The sequence below is a fragment of the Drosophila mauritiana genome, chromosome 3L, assembly GCF_004382145.1.
Source record: "Drosophila mauritiana strain mau12 chromosome 3L, ASM438214v1, whole genome shotgun sequence".
Taxonomy (NCBI): domain Eukaryota; kingdom Metazoa; phylum Arthropoda; class Insecta; order Diptera; family Drosophilidae; genus Drosophila; species Drosophila mauritiana.
The window spans coordinates 5,680,284-5,702,804 of NC_046669.1; the positions used below are offsets into that span (position 1 = coordinate 5,680,284).

The 22,521-nt window shown below is 46.0% G+C and overlaps 2 protein-coding genes across 5 annotated transcripts in view; both read right to left on the reverse strand.

Moving 5' to 3' along the window:
* LOC117141396 (protein vein) overlaps positions 1-13,306 on the reverse strand; it is a 31,369-nt gene extending 18,063 nt beyond the window's left edge. For all 4 annotated transcript variants that reach the window (XM_033304814.1, XM_033304813.1, XM_033304812.1 and 1 more), the window contains exon 1: positions 10,684-13,306. In XM_033304814.1, the coding sequence (XP_033160705.1) occupies positions 10,684-12,007 (1,324 nt within the window). In that variant the 5' untranslated portion in view covers positions 12,008-13,306. The remainder of the gene's footprint in view (positions 1-10,683) is intronic.
* The window catches only part of LOC117141399 (DNA polymerase epsilon subunit 2), a 78,976-nt gene that overhangs the window by 13,152 nt on the left and 43,303 nt on the right, over positions 1-22,521 (reverse strand). The gene's annotated exons all lie outside the window — the stretch shown is intronic.

Below are 22,521 nucleotides of genomic sequence, written 5' to 3' on the forward strand. Positions count from 1 at the left end.
ATAGGGAAACTACTTTTGCCGCAAAAAGTACGAATGTCTAGTCGGCATTACTCAGTGGGTTTTTGTGTCGGAAGAGCATCCGAAACATAACTACGTCATGGGCGTAAAGTTCGCACATTTCTTGGAAATTTGCGTGTGATAGTCACGATAAGATAACTATCTAACTATATTCTTTCCGTCAGCACCCACATATCGCTGGGCTCGGCTAAAACATATGTATATACTGGTTATCTGATTCCGATTTTGTCTTCCACATTCGGATACGCTCATTTGCAATCACATCAGGCGTCAGCCGGTCGAGCAATGGCCCCCAGAAACCACATTTTGGTGTGATTTTGTGAGTTTATTTCTTGTGTCAACCAAAAACGAGAAAAAGCCTAAGAAAAATGATACAGAAACCGAGGCAAGTAAGGCGAAACAAAAACAAAAACAAAAGCAAAACTGTCATAGGCTGGCTAGCAGATTTATAATGGGGCGCTCGACAACAAGTAAATGACTCGGCAGCGAATCGCGGCTGCTTCAAAGTTTCGCCCAGTGCGCGGTGGCATCATTAAAATGTACAGAGTTGTGCGCACAATTTCAGCTGGGGAATTTATTTCATACGCAGCGTGGGAATTGCCCCTCAATTGTTAAGCAGGCGCCAACAGCAGCAGCGCACAAATTCTCTGGTCATTGTTGCTATTCGGCCGCCGTGTTTCCTTTGCGCATTATAAACGCATTAACTAATGTCGAAATAAATAAACAAACGAAAAATGTTTTGGAAAGTCTTGGCTTGGTCGAACGATCAATGAGCGAGCATAAAATAATCGCCCCTGAAGAACAAGCTAACAACTTTTAAAGATAAAACTTCACTTTAATCCTTTCTCTACTATGAATATGTATAAGTTGTAAAAGGATGTCTAATTATTTTCCGAAAATCCACCTGCTGCATTGCTCATACGCACTGTTGCCCGCGTCGAGGTGTCGTCGCCACCGTTTGACGGTTTCATTGGGTGAGAGCGTGTCGAGCCAACTTTATGGTCTATGAAACGATCAAAAGTTTCTATGCCATCCGGCTTAATTGCAAACGCAAAAGCGTGAAACAGTTATCAAATGCCGTTAACTGCTCACTGCCGCACTATTTTCCCAACCCAAAACGATACCCACGTGTCCGCTCGACTGCAACTAAATTGGCTGGTACTTAAGATCGCCGCCTCACTGTATCTGCCATCCAATTCCGAATCGATGGCGATGGCTTATCAGGATCAGCAGTGGCGAACTTGGATAAGCAGCCAGCCCGAGGGCATGGCATGCAAATTGAATTGATGCTGCTGCAGCATCTCAGTTTCTCATCGGCTGCATGCCAGAAATTATAGCATAAATAGCTAAGAGATTCGGGCTCGAACTCGGGCGAAACAGGTGCCCAAGTCAGTTGGCAACACGTGCCCAGGGCGATGCTGCATCTGGCACTTCAGCTCCTCCTGCTGCTGCAGCTCGATGTGGCTAAATAATTACGTAATAAGTGGTTGGCAGGAGGCAGCCGCTCCATGGACTGTGGCCAAGGCAGGAGCACTGGGATGGCCGACAATTGCCCGGCTGTCAGCCAAAGTATGCCAAGAATTTCAAATGGGGAGCGAGCGGAGTGTGGTGGTGCTGCATGGCCAGGTGAAAATGAACTGAGATGAGCGTGCAACCTGCTTCAGAGCCGCCTCAAAGTTAATCTAATAATTGAAAGCTGGTTGCGGGAACAATAAGGTGGGGCAAAGGAACTTGGCGATCTGGTATCTCAAGAGATAAACCACTAGCTGAGTAACTCGCTGATGGAAATTGCCAGACCAATTATCTAATAACTTAAGTCAATCTAAAAGTAGACGGATTCTACTTAACTGAAAACTATCTCACCCATAGTACAAATTCTAATTAAATTATTTATTAAAGCATGTTCGTCATTGGCACCATTATATATATGACACAAGCCAAGCAAATCAAATAGAACATTGTTGATATAGTAATTTGAATTGTAATAAAATATTATTGAAGGTTGGAGAGAGAACCGAGGACATGGTCTTTTCATAGACAAAGCCACATGCTGCCTCTGAAAGTTATAACCAAATTGTCTGCGATCAGCGCGATGTTGCTGCTGCACCGGCAACATGTTGCTGCAGCTGCAATGTTGCTGCCACAACAGCCAGGCCATGAACACACAATCAATAATCGCATCGATAAAGATCGTTAAACGAAATGTTTTTATTTCTGGCCCCGACTGCCACGACAATTGCCGGCGAGCAGGCCACATATATGAGTTATGGCAACGTCCTCGTCCAGCTGCTCCGCCTGCTCCACCTTCTCCCGCCGCCACACATGCGCAATGGCAATGGCTCACCTGACTGAAAGGCAACACAGCCCCTCCAGCCTGGCCACCTGACCCCTTTCCCCTCTTCCCCCTCCCTCTTCCGCATCCCCAGTTCGCCACCACTTCGCCCCCCTGCCATTCCAGATGCAGTGCGTCTGGCGCGTTGTGCGGTAAATACGCTTTATGGGCTCCCGACAACGGCAACAACAACGACTGCTCTATGCTAATTACGTCATGGGGACGACGCTTCGTACCTAATTTTGCATTGTGGGAACCGAAAACTGGAAATCCAAGATACCCCCGATTGCGTCCGCCTTGCATTTTCCAACTGCGGCAATAAAAAAAATGGGCACTGCTGTTGTTGTTGCTGCTGCCGCTGTTGCGCCGCAGCACCCAAACAAGTAACAAACAGCGGCAGCAACTGTTGCTGTTGCTATTTAAGCAAATGTGTCGCAGCCAAAGCCAAAGTCGCCGTTTGCTGCCAGCAGCACAGAAAGAAAACTTGCAGTTTGCAAAACAGCCAAGAATGCTAATATGAGATAGCAAACTAAAGTGCAAAATTATCTTGATAAGAAAACATCTGAAAGAATATGAATCTGCAGTTAATTACATTGCAGTATATATATTGTAGGTCCAGATTCTAGGACGCATTACTCTCAGTGTGCTGCTGGCGTCGCTGCCAATATCGACGACTTGGTTGTCGCATATAATGACTTTTTCGACTTGCAACTTCTTGTGGCTTTGCGCTTTTTTATGCTTTATGCGCTCGCTTTGGTCTCGTCGGCTGGTCAAGCATGTGGCGATGTTGATGTTGCAGTTGCAGTTGCTATTGCTGCTGGTGGCCATTGGATAGTTTCTAGTTGCCTTTTTGTTGCAGGAGGCAGCAGCAGCAGCAGCAATTGCAGCAGCAACAGCAGCAGCAAAAACAGTTGCTGTTTGTTTGCTGTGTGTGGCATGCAGCGACTACTTGGCCACTTGTTGCCGCTGTTAGCTGTTATTATGGTTGCTGGTGGCAAGTTGAAATCATTTTCGTGTGTGTGAAAATATTTTGCGGCAGAATAGCAACATTTTGAATGCTGGCTGCATATGCAACATGCGCTATAAGGTCTAACGAATAATTTCTCATTTGCGAATTCTTTATTCTTAAACCTAAATTAACCAAAATAACAGCAAGGGTATATAGTTTTCGGTTCATCGTAGTTTTCCAAAAGGCTATTTAATTAACCCCCTAGATTCCATCGTTTGCAGCCAAGCCGCCTGTCAACTGAATTCTTGCAACGCGTTTGACCATCAACAATGCAAAAAAGTGAACAAAAACCGCCTCAATTATGACGCATTATGTCAGGCACTCGATGCTGTTTTCATTTTTAATGAAATATACTCATAAATGTCGTTAAGTGCTTTGCCAAATACTCGTCGAACAAAAAATGCGAATTAAATGCGCAAAAAATTACTTTTAGACACATTTAAATACCATTTAAATAGCTTTTGGGGCACAAGGTGAAGCCGAGAGGCTGGAATTGGTGGCCAACCGGTGGCAGTGGCGACTCGAGAGTCGAGATCCGAGATGCGAGGAGCCTGCCACAGCAGCCACAAATTTGTAGCCAGCGGCGACGAATAAAATGCCGCACAAAAACAAAAATGCTGCTAAAAATGCAACTCCAACTTGTCCGAAATGGCTTTTGTGTGTGCCTGTGTGTGTGTGAGTGTAAGAGCACACATACATATACGCGGACAGAGTAGAGTGTCTGTCTGTGTGGGCCAAACAAAGCTTGGGAACCAAAAAGGCCAACACGCGCTGAAACGTGGTTAAAGTGGCCATTGGGCAGGCGCGCGCGTTGACCGGCGGCGATTTCGATATAAAAATTTTGTTTTAGCACACGGTCACCTTGCCGGCCGGCGGAAATTCACAGGGGGCGGGGGGTTTTAAGCACTTCAAACTGCAGATTGGGTGCAATTTGGCGGATGCTTCCGCTAATAAAACACTGCTGCTTCTGCTTCTTGGTAGCAGAGCATACATCAATTTTGAGGGCCAGTGGGCCGGAGGTGTTTTGGAATTTCCGCTGGCTAAGCGCTGGGAAATCCAGGTGTGCTCTCACGCCAAGTGACGAATTCGTCATAAGGACACGGGGTCAGGGGTCAACGGGGAATTTCCGGCCAAACATGTGGCCCGTTACCTGTCCGTTACCGCTCTAAAAACAAAAACTGACTCCTCGGGGCGGTCGCAGATTAGTCGATTTTCCCACGCAGGTAAGTAAAATGCCCGCTAACTTCTGCACTTTCAATAAAATGCGTAAAAAGAGTTGTTAGGGAATTATTGAGTCAACACAGGCGCGTCGATCTGGCGGATTAAGCCATTCGGTGGAGGCAAACAACTTCATGCGATTATGAGCGGGAAATGGACTAAATCGTCAGCTAAAAAGAAAATATGGCTCCACAGCGACGGAGGGCAAGACGCGGAGGCAGGGTGATTCGGAAGATCCAGAACTGGCTGCATATTTGCACACAGAAAAATTACACAAATTCAGTAAAATATTTACAACCAAGAAAGTGTGTTTGTAATACCAGAAGGTCTTAAAAATCAGAAGCCTGCAGATGAGATTGTGAATAATTCGAGATATTTTCGACTTTCCACCTAGTATTTGTTCGCTGTGCACACATGTGGTCGATATCAAAGGCAAATTTCTCAACTTGCCATCGCGAATTCAGAAGGCAGACAGAGAACAGAGCGATCCGGCGATGGCGATCCAACGATCCAAAGATCCGACTCAACGACGACGACGACGACCAGGATGGCTTGCAATTTGATGCAGGGCGCTGCAGATGGGCAGGGGGTGACAGACAGTTTAATATACAGATACAGAGGAGGTGCCCGCCTTGATACCCGATCCCCAACCTGATCCCCATCCTGATCTCCAGATCGAGGAGGTGTTGCTGCCACTGAAGTAGATAGATGAGCAGCCGCTCGTTCGGCTGGCATGTGGAATTATTAATGTTTGATGTAATTAATGCGTAATTAAGATAGCCAGTCGCGGAAAGGACAAGGGATACGCGGTCAGAGCGGTCAGCGATCTTGAACTCCGCTTGTTTTAGCGGCTAGTCACTAGCCTAGTTTTTCAAAAACTAGTGGTAAACGATTTTGGCCAACTCCTCCCACCGTTTTGAGATTTTTTTTTGCCTCCCGAGTTCAAAGCGCCAGAGCCGCCAACGCAAATTGAATTGACTTGGCAGCCGAAAAAAAAACAAATTTGGAATGCGACTTGCTGGGAAGCTCGTGCTCCCAAGCCAACCATTAGCTGTGAAAATGATCCATGGGAAACTAATAATGAGTCCAAGCCGTACGAACCGAAATGATTTTTCAAATATCAATCAATTTCAATATCTATCTGTGCGTCGGTCGACTTGGCCGGTCGATCATTCGGACGGTCGATCGGTTGGTCGCCGACTTTTTGGCCATTAATCTTGGCCGCGTGCGCAACTGTTGAAGCGCTTTTTTGTTTTTGTGGAGCAGAAGGTGGCCGAGGGCAGTGCGATTATGCGGGCAGAAATTAACAGCCAGCCAAAACAATTAGTCCGTCCGAACACATCTCTTATCATTTATCTTTTTACGAATGGCGTTTCGTTTTGTTTTTATTTTTGGTATTGGGGAATGTGCCGCAAGTGCCGCGCAAATTAACGCAAATGCTGAATGGCTAATTGAGGTGAAGTTTGCCAAACGGGGGGTATACCATACTATACTATATATAGATACTTATAAATAGAAACCGAACTTCGGAGAGTCATGCTGTGACAAATTATCATTTATTTTGGCATTTTTTATGGTAGGGCATTTCATATTCGCCCTGGTCGAATTATGTAGATCAGCCGCTTGAGGAAGCGCCACCTGAGGGGGCCTTTGATATCGCGCCGACACAGATCTGGATGGACCCATTGATGGGTCCAATGAGAGACCTTATGAATGCCATTCGGTTTATCCATTTCGGCGGTATGTTGCATATGCAATGCAACCGGCAATCAGATTATGTCACATCCGCTGCTCGAGTGCTCGAGTGGATGTGGATGGATCGGAACAACAGAGGGGCTCATTGATCGCCACGTTTCCGTTTTTTTCTCGTTTTTCCTATCTGGCCAAGATTGCTCCATTAGCGCCACTTGGGAGGATGGACCAGAAAAACCCGGCTGCCGGTGCAACTGCAAATGCAAATTGCAGGCAGGGCTAACAAGCGGGCAGATTTTCTAGTTGCTTGATTTTTCGAATTTACTTTTTTTCGGTTGCCTGGGAGGGGGACTGGGGCGTTTTGTTTTTTTGGCAAGCCTATGGCGACCAAGATGTCTTCCTACTCTCGAATGGCTTTCAGCTGCGTGATGTTGCTGCTGCCGATGTTGCTGTTGCTGCTCTGCTGTCGGCGCGGCCAGAAATAGCATAAAACTCATAAACGAGGCAAGCGAGTCGAGTCGCGAGGCAAGGCAAGGAAACATGGCATGCCATTTGAAAATTTCATTTCGTTATAATTTTCTATTTCCCGCATGCCAAACGGCCCGCCAGCCAAGTCCCATGGGGCCCCTACACTCGCAGAAAATACCCACCAGTGGCCCTAAGAATTGGGGGTGCCTGCGGCAAATGTTTGCCCTTATGTTCTAGATGAGATACTTAGGAAAATCTCAGTTTGGAATGAAAAAATTGGTTAAGCAAGTCTTCATAGTTAAATTATGGTCATAATTCAAATAGATCTTGTTTTTTCAACATAGACAAGGCTTCTAGATTGATAACATTTATTTGGAAAATGATTTTTTCGAGTGCCAGACACTAGTGAGTAGTCGAAAAGGGGGCGGGCTGGGCTGGTCTGGTCAGGGAGCTGAGTCAACCCCTTTACACTTACTACCTAAACGAACCAAGGTTCGTCATCTAGCGCCGCCATTCATACTTAATTACCAAAAAAATGAAATAAAAAAAGAAAAACAAAATCAACTAGAGCCATCGCAGACAAGACAAGAAGACTAACGAAAACTTGTCTCTTCTCTGGCGTGACGCTAAATGAGCAAACCGCCCCCCACCCACCGACGTGGAAAATCTTATGACCAGGTAGACCAGACACCCCCCACAAAAAAAAAAGATGAGATGAGGAGATGAGCTGAGAAATGATGAATTGTGGGTGCCGTTGGGTAAGTTTGTCGCTTCCACTCGTAGGCGTTGACCTAAATATGCGAACTGCGCTGTGTCGCTATGCTGCTGAAAAGCATTTTCCGCTCTGGCGTTTTCTTTCTGTTTTCCGTTTTGTAATCGCTTGCCAAACACCACACAACACAACACAACACATTTCCCATTTTCTAGCAAGTGCAACCGGAGTGGAGAACCCAGAAGAGAAACCGAAACCAGAGTCGCAGGTTATCCATGTCGACTCAAGTAATGGAATCCCAGCAGTCAAGGTTCTCTGCGGTGTTTCTTGCTTTTTTCCCAGTTGCGAGCTGTAGAACACAACACACACCAGGTATTGCTTTTCTCAATGAAAAATCTTTTCGAGATTATTGGTGGTGCTTTGGCAAGGTGACAAACTACAGACCGCAATGAGAAAATGGATATTCAATGCTGCGTGCAGTGACAAATATCTATATTATTATATAATGCAGCGGCAAACATTTAAATATATACGTATACTTTTAGTAAGCCATATAATTAGTTCTGTGTCAGCCACTGCCAGTTTGTCTCCGCTTTCGGATGACCAAGCCAACCAGTAAGCAAATAAACCAAACCAAACCAGCAAACAACAAACATCGGGAGCTAAGCCGATGATTCTGCTTCGCGACTCCAACTGCTGCCAGATCAAATCATGTTTTATGAGCAGCTAATTTACTTAACACCTCGACAACAACAATGGCCAGCACAGGCGAAGAACAAACCGTAGTAGCCCCGCAGCTAAATACAAAAGATGTGACTTTATTTACTTTTCACATGGCCCCTTCTTTGTGTTTTCCCTGCCACAAATTTTGTTTTTTTTTCGCATATTCAAGTCACACTCTTGCTGGCGGCGACTGACGTTCACGGCGTGGGTGTAAATTGGGCATAAAATGCGACCAGTTAATTCATGATACTACCGATTCAGTCAGGTTCGAAGGCATTTTAATTGGTTTCAAGCAGAGCGCAAGCTGCGTCGTCACACGGGGCGTATGCATAATAATAAATCCCTTCGCTTCCCCCGCGCTAATCTCGTCTTTGAGCCACCGAAAATAGTTCAGGTTGTAAAATAACCGATCCGAGTCAGATTTTGATTGATCTGAACGATTTGATTCCATTTCTCGGCTTTGATTGGACTATAGATTTTAACGATCCGGCTGACGATCTTCAGGCTTTATGGCCTCATATGCAAATTGGCCAGCTCTTGGCCAGCGAGGAAATTGGCAAAGTGAAAGGAGTTGGCAAAATTCGGTCTGCTGCTGTGTGGGTGGATTGATTAGTATGCATTTCGATGAGTAATCGATTTTTAATACACATTTGCTTGTAGAACTGCCAGCTACCAGTTGCGAATCGATTCCCAAGCATTTGCTGCGTTCGCAGTCAAAATAAATCAGTCGGGGCAAAAAGTAAATATCCTGTTAATGCTATATGTTCATTGATGAGGTCTGTGAAGTCGGCGAAAAGAGAGAGAGCGAGAGAGAGAGAGAGAGAGGGAGAGAGGGAGAAACAGAAAGAGAGAGAAGGAAGCAAAGGCCAGAAAGTAAATAAACACCAGATAATAAACCCAAAAAGACAAAGCGCGAGAGAACAGCTGATTGCAGCTGATTTCGATGCGGGGGGAGCTCCGAAAAGGGTTGGGTCTTCAAAGGGGCATACATATGCATGTATGTTCGTATATATATGTGACCATATATCTGGGGATCTTGGGAATACCGGAGGGGGGTTTCTTTTTCTCCCACTCCGTGTGCGGGAGCCATGACGGAAGAGCCAGAAGCTGAAACAGCAGCTAAGGAGCGATGTGGAGAGAGAAAATGAATTAAAAATCTAATTGCGCCCGCGATGAAACAAAGCACACAATCCGAGAGGGAGAAGACAATAAAGACAACAGCAACAAACATAAATAAATAAAAGGAAAGGAAGTTAGCTCAAGGTAGTCGAAGTTTAAATGCCCTGCATAGGGTTCAATAACAATAATATTGTATATAATGTGAAATTATAACACCATTTTAAATTTTATATGCCGTATCTAAAAAGTTGAAGTTTCGAAAAACAAATTTCTATCTTTGTTGCTAGCCAAAATTGGAATACCCCCTTCGAGGGTGTGAAGGGAACCCATGGCAAAGGCGGGGGAGGCGGCAAGGGGCGGGGCCGGGTGATCGCACTTAGTCGCATTACAGACGCAAAACTCCATGAACCGCGACGCAAGAATAATTACAACAACAGCAGTGGGAGAAGAACGTAGGGTTGGGTTGGGTCTGCCAACCGCAAAGGTCGAATGCAGACAACAACAACAGCAACAGCAGCAACGAGAAGAACAAGAACAAGAACAACAAACCACCACGATGACGATGACGTTGTGAGTTGCACATTGGAGCTAAAAAGACGGGCGGACAGAAATGAGTTTTCAAAGTTTTTCCCACTTTTCAGGAGGATGGTAAGGGAGTAGGGGGGTAGGGGAGATAGGGAGAAGAAGCCGGGAGCAGCGAGCAAAGTTAATGCGAATTTAATTAAAATGTGCAACTAGCAACAGCCGAGGCAGCGGCAATAATAAATTCTAGATGTGAGCATTTTTGTTGCACAGCAACCAAATTGAGCCGGGCACAAAGAAAAGAATCCAGCAGAAGAACCCGAAGAAGACCAGAGCCTAGACTTGCAAAAAAAAAAAAAAACAACAACAACAAAACTGCAATCGCACAGGCGCATGCGCAACGTTTCCCTGCATGTGAGTGTGAGTGTGTGGCAGTGGTGTGAGTGTATTGCATAAAATTATTTCGGTCTGGTGAATATTAGCAGAGCGTGAAGTTGGCAAATAAGAAATTCAGCTGCAAAAAGCAGCTAAATTTCATTAAACAACAACCAGCAACGTGGAGAGTAGAAAGAGGCAGCTGCCACGGCGCGAAAGAGACGGCAAGAAAGAAAGGTAATGGGAGGAAGCCGAAAGAAAGGTGGCGAGAGAAAGGGAGCAATTTTTGGGAGATTTTCATATCATGTCTTTTAGTTGAAGGCAATATTTCCGAGATTTGCAGACCATCATACTCATTGTGGGTTCAATGATCGGTGGCTAACTTTTCTTATCAAACCAAGTGAAAATATCGATTCGAATTCATTTGAATAATACTTTCGTTTAAAAAACTTATTCTAGGCCCACCCTTTAGGTTTAAAATCGAAATCCACTCACTATAATTTTCGCTCACAGCCGTTTCGACCGCTTCCACCACTAAATGTGTGACCCTCATGGGCTGGCCGAGGATGGTGAAGTTGCCTGGATTCGTCTGCTGCACGAACATCATGTAGGATATATCCGACGCCTGCTGCAGATCGTTCCCGGAGCGGAGCATGCCCCGCGGCATCAGTCGCTCCCTGTAGATGTCGCACTCGCCGCTGGAGTTGCTCAGCGCGAACTGCAATCGCACCAGAGTGGGCAGTTGCAGGTCGTGCTGCTGCTTGTACACCTTCTCCACCTTCATGGTGGCCGAGAAGTTCACCCGCCGATCGGCGGACATCGACTTGAAGACACCCTGGAAAACGGTGGGCGCCGCAAAGGCCAACTGGGCGGGATCCCGGGCGGAGCAGTAGCGGTTGTATCGCTGGTGCTTCCGCTGGTGCTTCCTGCGCTGCTGCTGCTGCTGGTTGTGCTTGTTGCCGCTCTTGTGCTGATGCTGCTGCTGCTGGCGCTGCTCCTTATGCTGATCCTGCCGCTGCCGGCGATGATCGCGCTTGTCCTGCTGCATCTGTTGCCGGTGGCCGGTGCGCTGTTGCTGCCGGCTGCCGTTGTTGCTGCCATCCCGACGACTTCGCGCCGCCTGCTCCGGACTGCGATCCTCCAACTGGCTCTCTGGCATCTCGTAGGACTCGATGAGATAGCTCCGCACCGCCGGCCGACTGCTGTAGTTGCTCGGCAATTGCGCTATGCTCTCTGGCTGATGTGGCAGCTGTGATGGTTGAATGTGGCGACGCATTTTGCTGCTCGCCGCCTCGCTGGGCATGCCATTGTATAATAAATTATATATTTGACTATTGATTAACGTATTTGGAACTTTTTGCATTGACTGCTGCTGCTGCTCTGGCACGGCAGCCACATGTTGCTCCTGCTGAGCGGGTGTACTGCTGCCGGCGTCGAATACTGTTGCTGGCTTTAACTTAACATTGCTACGGCTACTAAGACTATTGCTGTTGAGGCTGAGCAGCCTACTTAAGATATTGTTGTCGATGTTGCTGCTGCTTCTACTGCTGCTGCTACCGCTCTCGGCGGAGCTTTCACTGCTCCCGCTGCCATTATCCGAACTCAGTGGTATATAGTAGCTGCTTTCTTCGGCACTGCCTTCCCATAATCTTGGAAGATGCTGCTGCTGCTGTTGTTGCTGCTGTTGCTGCTGCGTCGTCGCCGACGACGACAACACACATGTGTTTAGTAGCAACATGTAGCTGATAATTAGCAATATCAATGGCATTAGTTGCTTTTTTGTTTTTAGACTCCATTTGCGCAAATGTTGCGCATACATGGCGTCCTCCAAAGTTGTTGCTGCTATTGCCCCGACTTTATGTACAAAATCTCGATAGCGAGTGTTGCTGCTGCGCTTTGCTGCTGCTGCTGCTGCGTACTGCTGCGTGATGCTGCTGCTGCTGCTGCTGGGGGGTTGGTGTGTCCTGTGTCCTTGCAATTTGCCTAAACGTGACAAATGTAAAATTCGCTGCCTCGTCGTTGTGGCTTGTCGTATTTCCGTTTATCCTGCAAATACTTTCGATAGTTTCGTAGCATTTTGAGCGACAGCAGGGGCAAGAGAGAGACGGACTGTTCGAGAGCGAGAGAGAGGGGGATAGTGTCTTTCGGACTGGTCTAACACACTGTATGCCTAGCATTAATTTATGAACACTTGGCCGCACTCGATAGTTGCTGTTGCTTTTGATGTTGCTGCTGTTGCTGCTGCTGTTGCTGCTTATTTTGGTGACTCATTTTTGTTATCTGAACAGAATTTCGCCGCGTTTCACTTGAGCGATCGCTAGGAGTCGACGCACGGCCACGCCCCGCTGCACGCCCCCCCAAATTGGACGGGCCTAAGGTCGCGTGGCGTTTGATTTTTCCCCCACTTTTTTCGTAGCGCTTTTCTTCACGAGGCTTTTCACGCGCGCGATCGTTTCGTATCGCCTCGATTCGGGTTCGGATTCGTATTTGTATTCGTATTCGTTTGTGGGGCTCGGATATTCGTACTCGGATTCGTACTCGTATTCGGCTTTAGCTTCGGCTGCCGCTCCTGATGCTGCTGTTGCGTTTGCTGCTCTTGTAATTGTAATCCTCGGCGCCAGATATACGATAATGTTTGTCTGGCCGTATACGCGATCTCTCGTCTATATAGCCGTAGTCGCACCCGTAGTCGTAGCCGTAGTCTGATTCACGAGTCGTCTTTTCTGGCACACACACCGCTGCAGATCTCTGATCTCTGATGACGACGACGACGACGAAGACGAAGATGATGATGGGGATGGCGATGATGATGATGGTGGATGTTGGACGGCGGATGGTGTACGGCGATGATGATGTGCGATATAGCAGACGCGGACACTCACGCGTATCTCACGGATACGGATACACGGACGGGGCACACACAACACACACGTCTTCTAATTTTAGACAAAAGTAATTATAAAAGAAAAAACAGAGCAGAGTGCGCCGCGTTCAGCTTATACGCATATATATCTTCTACTTTGGCTTTGGCTAGGTATATGTGCAATACATATATACCCGCATCTGCTGATGTATTTGTGCACCTTTTCGATGTCTGCGTGCTCACTAGCCGATTATATAGAAAAGTCGTCGCAACAGTCGGCTCTAGATATATATATATATTTTGTGTGCATATATATATGCAACATGGGAACGCACACAATCACACGCGCTGGCACGAGAATCGATCGTTTTTGTTTTATATATCTGTGCGTATATATGTCTATGTGATAAGTATATATACCAAGTGCAGGCAGAAGTTGTTGCTTCAGGAGAGCCAAGATCTATGAAGATGCCCCGGCTGTTGTTGCACTGTTGTTGTTTTTATTGTTATAGTTCCCACTGCTGTTTTTTTTTCATTCATTCCGCAAAAAGTCCGCTTTGCCGGGGAAAATCAGCAATTGCACACGCTTAATGAAAACGAAAGTCCTTTTACACGTTCGATCGATTTGTGTTGTTCGATTTGCTTGGTGGGTCACTTCGGTTACTCCAGCTGATGAAATTCGCTGGGAACTTTTTTTCTTGAATATTAATAAATCAACGATTTTTCACACAGAATTTCACTGATTTCAAAACACTCCACTCGGATCTGCAGTTGTCTGGGTGATCTTTTATCAACGCCCTCAGTGAGTATCTGAACAATAATAATATTTGGCTATCTTTCGGATTGCCGACAATCGCGCGCCCGTTCCGTTGCCGTCGAATGGTTTCTGCGGACTGTCGGTGGAAACTAACTGATTGTGTATGTTGGTTTAAAATTATTCTTTTCTCTGCTCCTAACACAGGCGGAATTTCGTATAATTCTTTTTTTATTTGGGCGAACTCGCTCTACGGAGCGGCACAGGTCTGCTCGATTTGACGCCGCGAAAACGACTCAAACGTATCTCACCGATGCAGAGCAGAGTTGTAGCATTCACAACGTATCTCACGGATACAACTCAAACGTATCTCACGACTCAAACGTATCTCACTGGTCGGAATTTGTTCGACTGCGTTCGGCCGTGTTCGAATATCTTCGGCACGCTCTTTTCGCTCAAACGGTTGAGTGTTTTCTCCAACGTTTTCTTCTCACAGCAACGCCAGCATTTTCTCAACCCTGCAGTTTTCTCTCGACAATTTCGGGTGATCCAATTCATTACTTTATATTAATTACTTAAAGGCGATTTGCGGTTAACAATTGGGATATTTAATATGGAACATCAAGGTTGGCACGAGACCTTTAGTTATTTGAAAACACCTCTAGGTCTCTGAAAGTATGCTTCACAATAAGCTAATATCTCTAGAGATTGCTCTGGTACTTTTAGCCTCAAATTCTCTAAAAAGGGTCCTCACCACTTCAAATTATTTTTTTTTTTACCAAATTTCGGGTATTACAACATATTTTGTAGAACAAAATCCGATTTACTCTCTCTCTCGAAAAATCCCTTTATTCCTCTGCTGCAAGGATAATTTCTTACCGTAATAAGTCTTACAAAAAACTAGAACTGCTAGAAAAACTTTTCACACCCACAACGTTATAAAAAAAAATTTCGTCGTTACAAGTTAAAGTTAAAATCGAACTAGAAGGGAAATCGACCCCGTTCACGTTTAAATAGGCGTCTAACGACGATATTACCAATCCAATAGATAAAGATAGATAAGAGGGCTGTTGCCATTGGCGTTTGCTCCCATTTCCAATAAGTTACTCATAATCGTCGAGCTTCTGATAGGCTGATATAAATTATTTCCAGTCGGAGGGTCTTTAAAAATGATTGCTCATACGCAAAGAGTCAAGTCCTAGTTCAATGAGTCATTCCAAGTAATTGAATGAAAGAGGTGCGTTTATGCTGCGTTTGAATAAGTTAAATGTACTGTCGGCGATTTTATCTAGTTCAATAAAGTTTGTATTCATAACTGATCTTAGATACCATCACAAACAATTTGCCTAAAAGCAATGAGCAATATGTTAATAAATTTCCGAATTAATCCGAAATATTTAATCCTAATCGATCGTTCACAATATGAGACCCTTACAAAACTCGTCAATCTTAATTTAGTTTTGCTTTCATCCAACAGATCTTAACTCAACGCTTTCGTTTGTTTTGACTTCGGTTCCGGACTTCCTCCCGTTTTTGATATTTTCTTATGATGACTGCGGCGGCGAGTCGACGTTCTTCTGGGGGCTCAGCTTTTTTCCCATGATTATTTGCTTTATTGTCAAATGTCAAGCCCACAACAGCGACTACAGAAAAAACAAACTGCGGCAGGTGATTCCATCCAGCGCTTGGAAGTCGTGTAAACTTAACGTTTTTTTTATTTTGTTTCTTACTTGCCCCAGCTGCTGATGTTTCACTCGCTGTTGTTGTTATTGTCAAACAAAGCTTCCACTTGTTCTACGCACTGCGCATAACAATAAAAGAAGCTGACAGAAGAAAAAAAAATAAAAGAGAAAAAGCATAAAAGGGGAGCTTAGGTGGGGCGGCAGTGGTGTGGTGACAAGTGCGACAATTGTAAGAAAAGCCAGAAGCAAAGAAGGGTTCAAAGTCGGCCACTTGTGACGGAGTTGGGCCAACTTGGTCTACGTCATTGCCAGTTTCTGAATGAGCGAATCAGGTACTTACCCTACTTACCGCCAGCTGATAAGAGCGCAAAAAACAAAACAAACGCTACCAAATGATAGTGTTCTTATCGATTGGGCCAACTAGTGTTCCTACGCAAAAAGCGCCCGGAAGCGGAAATAAAGCTCGACACCTGTCGCCGCTGCTCAGCGATCAGCGTTCAGAGTTCAGAGTTCGGGCAGGTAGATTGTCTTCAGTTTGGTAAGCATATATTTGAAAAGCTGCAAAATGAGAGAGAGGCTCCATTGTCTAGTACGGAAGGAAGTGCTGGAAGCAAACGTTGGACAAGCTGCAGAATCCAGGGATCCAGATCCCCTCACTCCCTTTCAGAACCTGGCCGACGACAGACAACAGCTGCCAAGCGCAGCGTCATTGTATCATCAACAAATGCCCACATATATACATATGTACATAAATGCATATATACACAAACAATGGCAACAAGAACAACAAGGGCAGCGAGCCAAGCCCACAACAATAACAAACATGAAAACATGAAAATTTTCCAAAAGCAATTTCGAAATGCGCGCAGGCGCAAACATCCAATTCCTATTTCTCGTCACAGGGGAGGCCGGTAATGTAAGATGGAACCAAGTTGGGAAAACAAACTAAAGGAAAACAATTCTTATTTAATTCCCACTAAGTAAGTTAAAGGTTTATATGGATAAATGACTTACCATGATAGAATGCCCAATACCACTATTGTGAATGGTTTCATTTAAGAGTTCATAGAAACAGTATCTTATCACATTTAAATTCAGGTTCCGCATTTAGCCATCATAAAATGAGGTGCAAAATTCTATTCTAAAAACGACTCTATTTCCGATTCGACAAGAGGTTTACTGTTGGCTTAAATTATAAAGCTAGCAAATAGAGCTTTATGGCCAAGCGTAGGCACCAAGATATTGCAGTTGGGCAATCTCTATGATTATGACACAAACAAACCGATAAGGATTGCTTGGTCTCTCGAGACTCTGGCTAAGTGATTGCAATGAAAGTAAATGAGATTCAAATGCGTTGACCGTGCACTTGTTGCACTGGGCTAGCCGCTGGTGTTGAATGTTCGAGCAACAGGGTCTGTGCAACCGAAGACAAAGCCGTTATAGCACTCTGATCCGATCTACCCGCCCTCGCCAGCCCAGCCCATACATATATGTATGTATGTATGGATATATCCCTCAGCCGTCTGAGACGCCGCTAAATTGTGTTAAAAACCCAACAGCCAAAGTACAGAACGTAGAAACCTCAAGATCCGAGCGGCCAGATAAACAACATGAGACAGAACGGAACGGAACCGAAAGGAAAGGAAAGTAAGGAGCGAACTGAACTTGGTGCAATCTTCCGCATTATGAGTAGCTGGCTGGCTGGCTGAGAAAACGGCGAGGAAATGGAAATGAAAATGCACTTGGCTTACAGCAGAACGGGGCAGGTTGTTAGTGGTAGCGACATGTGGCCAGGGGCATGCAGTACGAGACTATCTGAAACTGGGCTCTAATTTCAATTGGGTTTCGTGGTTGTGGAAATTATTCAACAGCGCTAAGTACGCCCAGAGACTTGGAACTGGAACTGTCCATCCGTCCGTCCGCCTCGCTGTCCATCCGTGTGTCTTTTATTTTATATAGTCTGTTTTTCTGTTTCTGTGTGTTTTTTTTCTTTCTGTGTGGGGGGCACCCACGCGTGACGTGACTCTTTGGTTTGGCTCTTCTATACCTGAGCCGCTTCCGTAAAAAGTTGCCGCCGTTGCCGCTGCTGCCGTTCCCATTCCTGCTCCCCTTTCCCTTTCCGATTCCCATGGAAGGGCCATGGGCCATGGGCCATGGGTATATGGTATATGGCCATATTCCCTAACCTTACCCCCGTCCATCTGCTCTGCGGTTGATTCTCTTCAAGTGCATTGAAGCAAGTTGAAGGCTATTTTTCAACTTCAAATGTTTGCTAAATGACTTTTGATGATTTGTGGTGAGCCGTTGAGCCGGCGAGCAAGCCGACTTTAACTCCGAGTTGAGGGTTGTGAGCAGGGGCACGATAAATTAATGATTATATTTATTTAATTTCACTTCGTACCGAGTGTTGACTGGCCGTCTAATTAGCCCCGAGACCAACCAGTGTCACTGAGCTGTTCCGGCTTGTCTTAGCATTGACCATTGGCCCGATAACTTTCCCCCAATCCGACTATACATATCCTCAAACGATTTACAAGTCGATGAGCTGGCACTTCCATGCTGTAGTGCGTTCAAGTGGCACAAACACCATACAATCTAAGCAAATATTGGATGTTTGGCTTATCTATGGCTATGACTCCAGTCCCCCGAATCTTGGAACCGATCAACAATGGGTATTCAAATGGGAAAAGCCCAGGTGACTCACATGCTTAATAAAGGGCAGTGCTTTGATCACCGGAGGACAATGAACGGTGCTGAGGCGAATAGCTTACTCGCGTGTCCATTTCGCCTAGGGGGAGGTGACAGCTCATCGTGGCGATCTGATAATAAACCGTCTGACGTTTGACATTTTTTGGCAAACTTTTTGTTTGGCAAACTCAAGCAGAAGACAACGACCAGACAGAAACAGAACGGAGCACAGAACAAAATCGCAGTCGAGTTGAGTCGAGAGGTACGGAGACAGCGACACGTGAATTGCAGATAATCAGCGTCGTGTCTGGGCCTAAAAATATGCTCCATGTAATTAGCCCCGCCAAATGGAGATGGAATGCGAAAGCAGTCCTTCAAATACGCTTATTTTTATGAAGATACAATTTTTAAAATTATTATCAACAAGTTTTTATTATAATATAACATGTTTCAAATTATAGCAATTGTAATTATATAATTATATGCGAAACGAAACGAACCATTGAAACGTGCAGTTGAATAGCGTAATATTTATACACTTGAAGGGTATTTAATATTCGTTGGTTTGCTCTGCGCTTTCCCTTTCCCATTTCCAGTGACTGCTCCAGACAACAGCAATGTGGCAAAAATAACCAAAAACGTCTCGAGCTCCACACGAGTCACAATGAGGCGATGGATGGGCTATAAATAAAGAGTGGCAGACTCCTGAACTCCCGGCCGTAAGTGGAAGTCACAGCAGCTCCATAGATCGCAGATCATATCCATCTTCGTGCCGAAAACTCTAACTCGAGCACATGCCCCACATGCATGACTCAGACTGGCGAAATCCTCGGCTAATATTTCAATTAGGCGACAAATAAAAAATGAAAAGAGGGGGCCAGCAACGAGGTGAGTCTGCGAAGTTGATGACATGCCCAAACTTAATAAAAAGCGGCAGAAATGTGCCCTCGGACTTCGGGCTAAATAAATTCCATGGGACCCTAGGTGGTCGAATATTTTAACACTACCGGGCACAGGCCGCCGGAAGGCAGAAGTAGGAGCTGTCTGACCACTGGCATCGCTATAAGATGGAGCTGGGGATCGAAATCGGGATCGGGATCGGTGGCAAATCTGTGGCGCTGGCGTCTGCCTTTTAATGTAGAAAACTAGTCGAGGCGAATAATTTACGATGGCCAGGATTGCACAGCCAGCAGGATGAGCTGGTGGGGGGATGCGAGGGAAAACGGCGTTGACTTGACTTATCAATTTCACGGGAATCCAATCGATTTTTATATGAGAGCGAGCAGATAAACCGCAAAAATCAAGCAATAAAATCGCTTTGCCCCAGCCGCAACAACAAAAGCGAAATAAAAGCAACAACAGTGCAAAATGAAGAGCAGAGACGCAGGGCCAGAGGGGCTTTCGGGGATTCGTGGGAGCACAAGGGGGGAAGGGGAGGGGGAGGGGTTTTCGGAGGGACAGAGGCGATGGGACTGCGAAAATACCAAAACGGCAATAAATGGTGTTGATATCCCGCCAAGCGTGTGAAGACGCTAACGATGCCGCCAAAACTTGTTAACCACAAAAATTATTGCATGAGATGAAATAAATTAAGGTGGCGGCATCGGCATCGCTCCGGCTGCACCACCATCACCACCACCAGCAACCGCCGCCAGCGGCACCACCGAACAATCCGCTCTGCTTCCTATTCCTCGCATCCTTGCGGCGGCGACGATGGCTACGGTTCGTTCAGGCCGCCAGTGGCGACGACTCCCCCTGCTCCTTGAGCTCCCCCCTGGAAACCGCGCTTAACCACCTCTGACCCCCCTCCGTCTTCACCCATGTGGCCATCGCCTGCTGGCCTTTGTTGTTGCTGCTGGCGGTACATACGTGTGTGTGTGTACTTTCGGTGAAATGAAATGACAGACGCGGCGCAAGATGCAAATTTACCTATGGAATGTTGGCCAGGCCAAACTGATCTTGCTAATACCCTACAAGGAATCGAAATCAATTGGGAAACTAAGAAAAGAATATAACAATCAGTAAATTACTATTTAAAAGAATAGGCAATAATAGGAAATAAAGAAAGGAAAAGTTCGAATAAGGAAAGTATTTCTCATTTACTGTACAATAAATATTTTACATGTTTATAAATTTTAAGGAACTTGAATCGATTTATAAGGCTGAAACCTCATATATCTTAAAGTAGAGCACTGCACAAGCTCATGCAACTTCATCATCTGGCCAGTGCAACAGACCCATTGCCAATGAGTTCAGTTCTGGCCAGCACTCTCATTTCGTCCCCCTCTTGGTCGCCACCTGATCCTCAGTTGCCCCTCCCACAACAACAACAACAAGAGCAGGCCATATCACAGGTCTCAGTTCAATCCCCACACACCACCACCTCCATTCCCATCCCCATTCCGTACCCAAACGATCCGATCCAATCCGTTCCGTCTCCATCTCCATCTCCATCTCCGTCCGCCAAGTCCGTGTCCGTCTGTCCGGCGGTGGACTCTACGGCGCTGCCGTTTTAGCAACATTGCAATCATCTGAAAATTCCATTCCAATCAAATTAAAAACTGGCGTCTACCTTTTTATCATTTTCTTATCAGATCTCAAGATCTGCCGCAGCGATGCCTTCTGCTGTGCGCCTTTTATGCGAATACCATGTGGATGGTATGGGTATAAGGATGGGGCACCATGGATGTGAATGTGGCTGTTGGGGATGTGTGGATGGGTCTGCTTTGGTCCCTGCTTTCTGGTGCCGCGGCTTTTGGACTTGGACTCACTGAAACTCTGACTCGGTTTCTGGCTGATTTGTTGTTGTTTTTCGTTAACTTTTTTTGTGTTTGTTGCATTTTTTGCTCTTTTTTTATATAATAAGCAGATCTTTGTCCCAAAGAAACCGTGGCCATAATATATCAATATAAACGCGGCGGAGGAGCTGCCGAAGGAGGGGGGTGGTGGGGTTTCAGCGGCAGCGGGGGCCAAAAAGGCGTCCATGAGCGCCTGGGAAGCAAAGCACATTCATGGCCTGGTCTTGTTGCCAGTTTTCAGCCAGGACTGGACGTTGACTTCGTTACTTTGGTGGGGAACGGTGTGGTGATGGGGGGTGAGGGACGGGGGGCTATTGGGGGGCAGGCAAATGCGACCGAATGGCGACGACGAAATCCATTAGTTTTGCACCTTCGCAACATGTTGCAGCGACGTTGTTGTCATCGCCAAAGATTCGTCTTTTTTGTTGTTTCTTTCTTCTTTTTTTTTTGGTAATTTTTTCCTTTTTTTGGCCATTGCTGGCACCGCAAATTGGTAAAAATTAACACGCTGCTTTGCTCTTGACCAAAAACAGGCACACGAAACCCATTTTGCTTTTAGGCGTCTGTCGCCAAAATTCCTTTCATGCAATCCTCTGCAGACCCCCGCGGCCCAGCATCATACTTCAATTTAATAAATTAATTGGCTTTGTGTCGGCTGAAGCATTTGATCGGTCGGTCGGCCGGTCGGTCGCTCGGAGTAGTTGGTAGTTGGCAGGGACGAGGGGAAATGGAGGCTTGGGAACCGATCCTCAAGCTTGCTTGCAAGTATTACTGCTGCTGCTTTCGTTAATGCCAACCTCCCATGAAAAGATAGAAATCAACTTGGCTTTACAGAGATCCTCTTACAGTCTGCTCCTCTTCCTGCCTTAGCCCTTCGGTGCCCCCCGCCTCACTCTCCCCATCACCCAAAAAAAAAAAAAAGAAAAAAAAAACAACCACAGGCAAAGACACACACACACGCATTCCTGGCGTTCAGTGGCACTCGAAATGCGTTTATCTGGTGCTGGGACTGCGTTTTTATTATCTTAGGTGTTAATGATTTCATTTTTGGCCACCCAATTGAGGCTGTCTGGCTCGCTGGTCTGCGGACCCTTCTTTTGCCTGACTTTCTGTATTATTTCTGCTTATTTTTTTTTTGTTTCCCAGCTCCGTTCACAGTCTGGTCCTCTGATCTGCCTGGGCATCCTCTGTCTCGGCTTATCGCTTTAATCTCTTCTGACAGTGATTATTGCTGTTTGCGGATTGTGCAATTGATGTGCGAACTTCGACACCATCTCTGCCTTCTTTTCGCCTCGTTTTCCCGCAGGCCTGGCGCAGAGAAGGTGGAAAAATCTCGTTTACCGTCTCTATTTACAGGGACACGGGGCCACTGCGAAGGGCGGCTCGCTTTTAGCACCCAAATATGATGTCATGGATTTGGCGGCCTCCGCCTCTCGGCCTGTAAGTCGAAACCCCAAAAAGGGCAATTTTTGAAATCATACGCCAAACATGGCGCGACATAACTGGGGAGCCTTGGGAGCATCTCAGTTCAGTTCGCTTTCAGTTTAG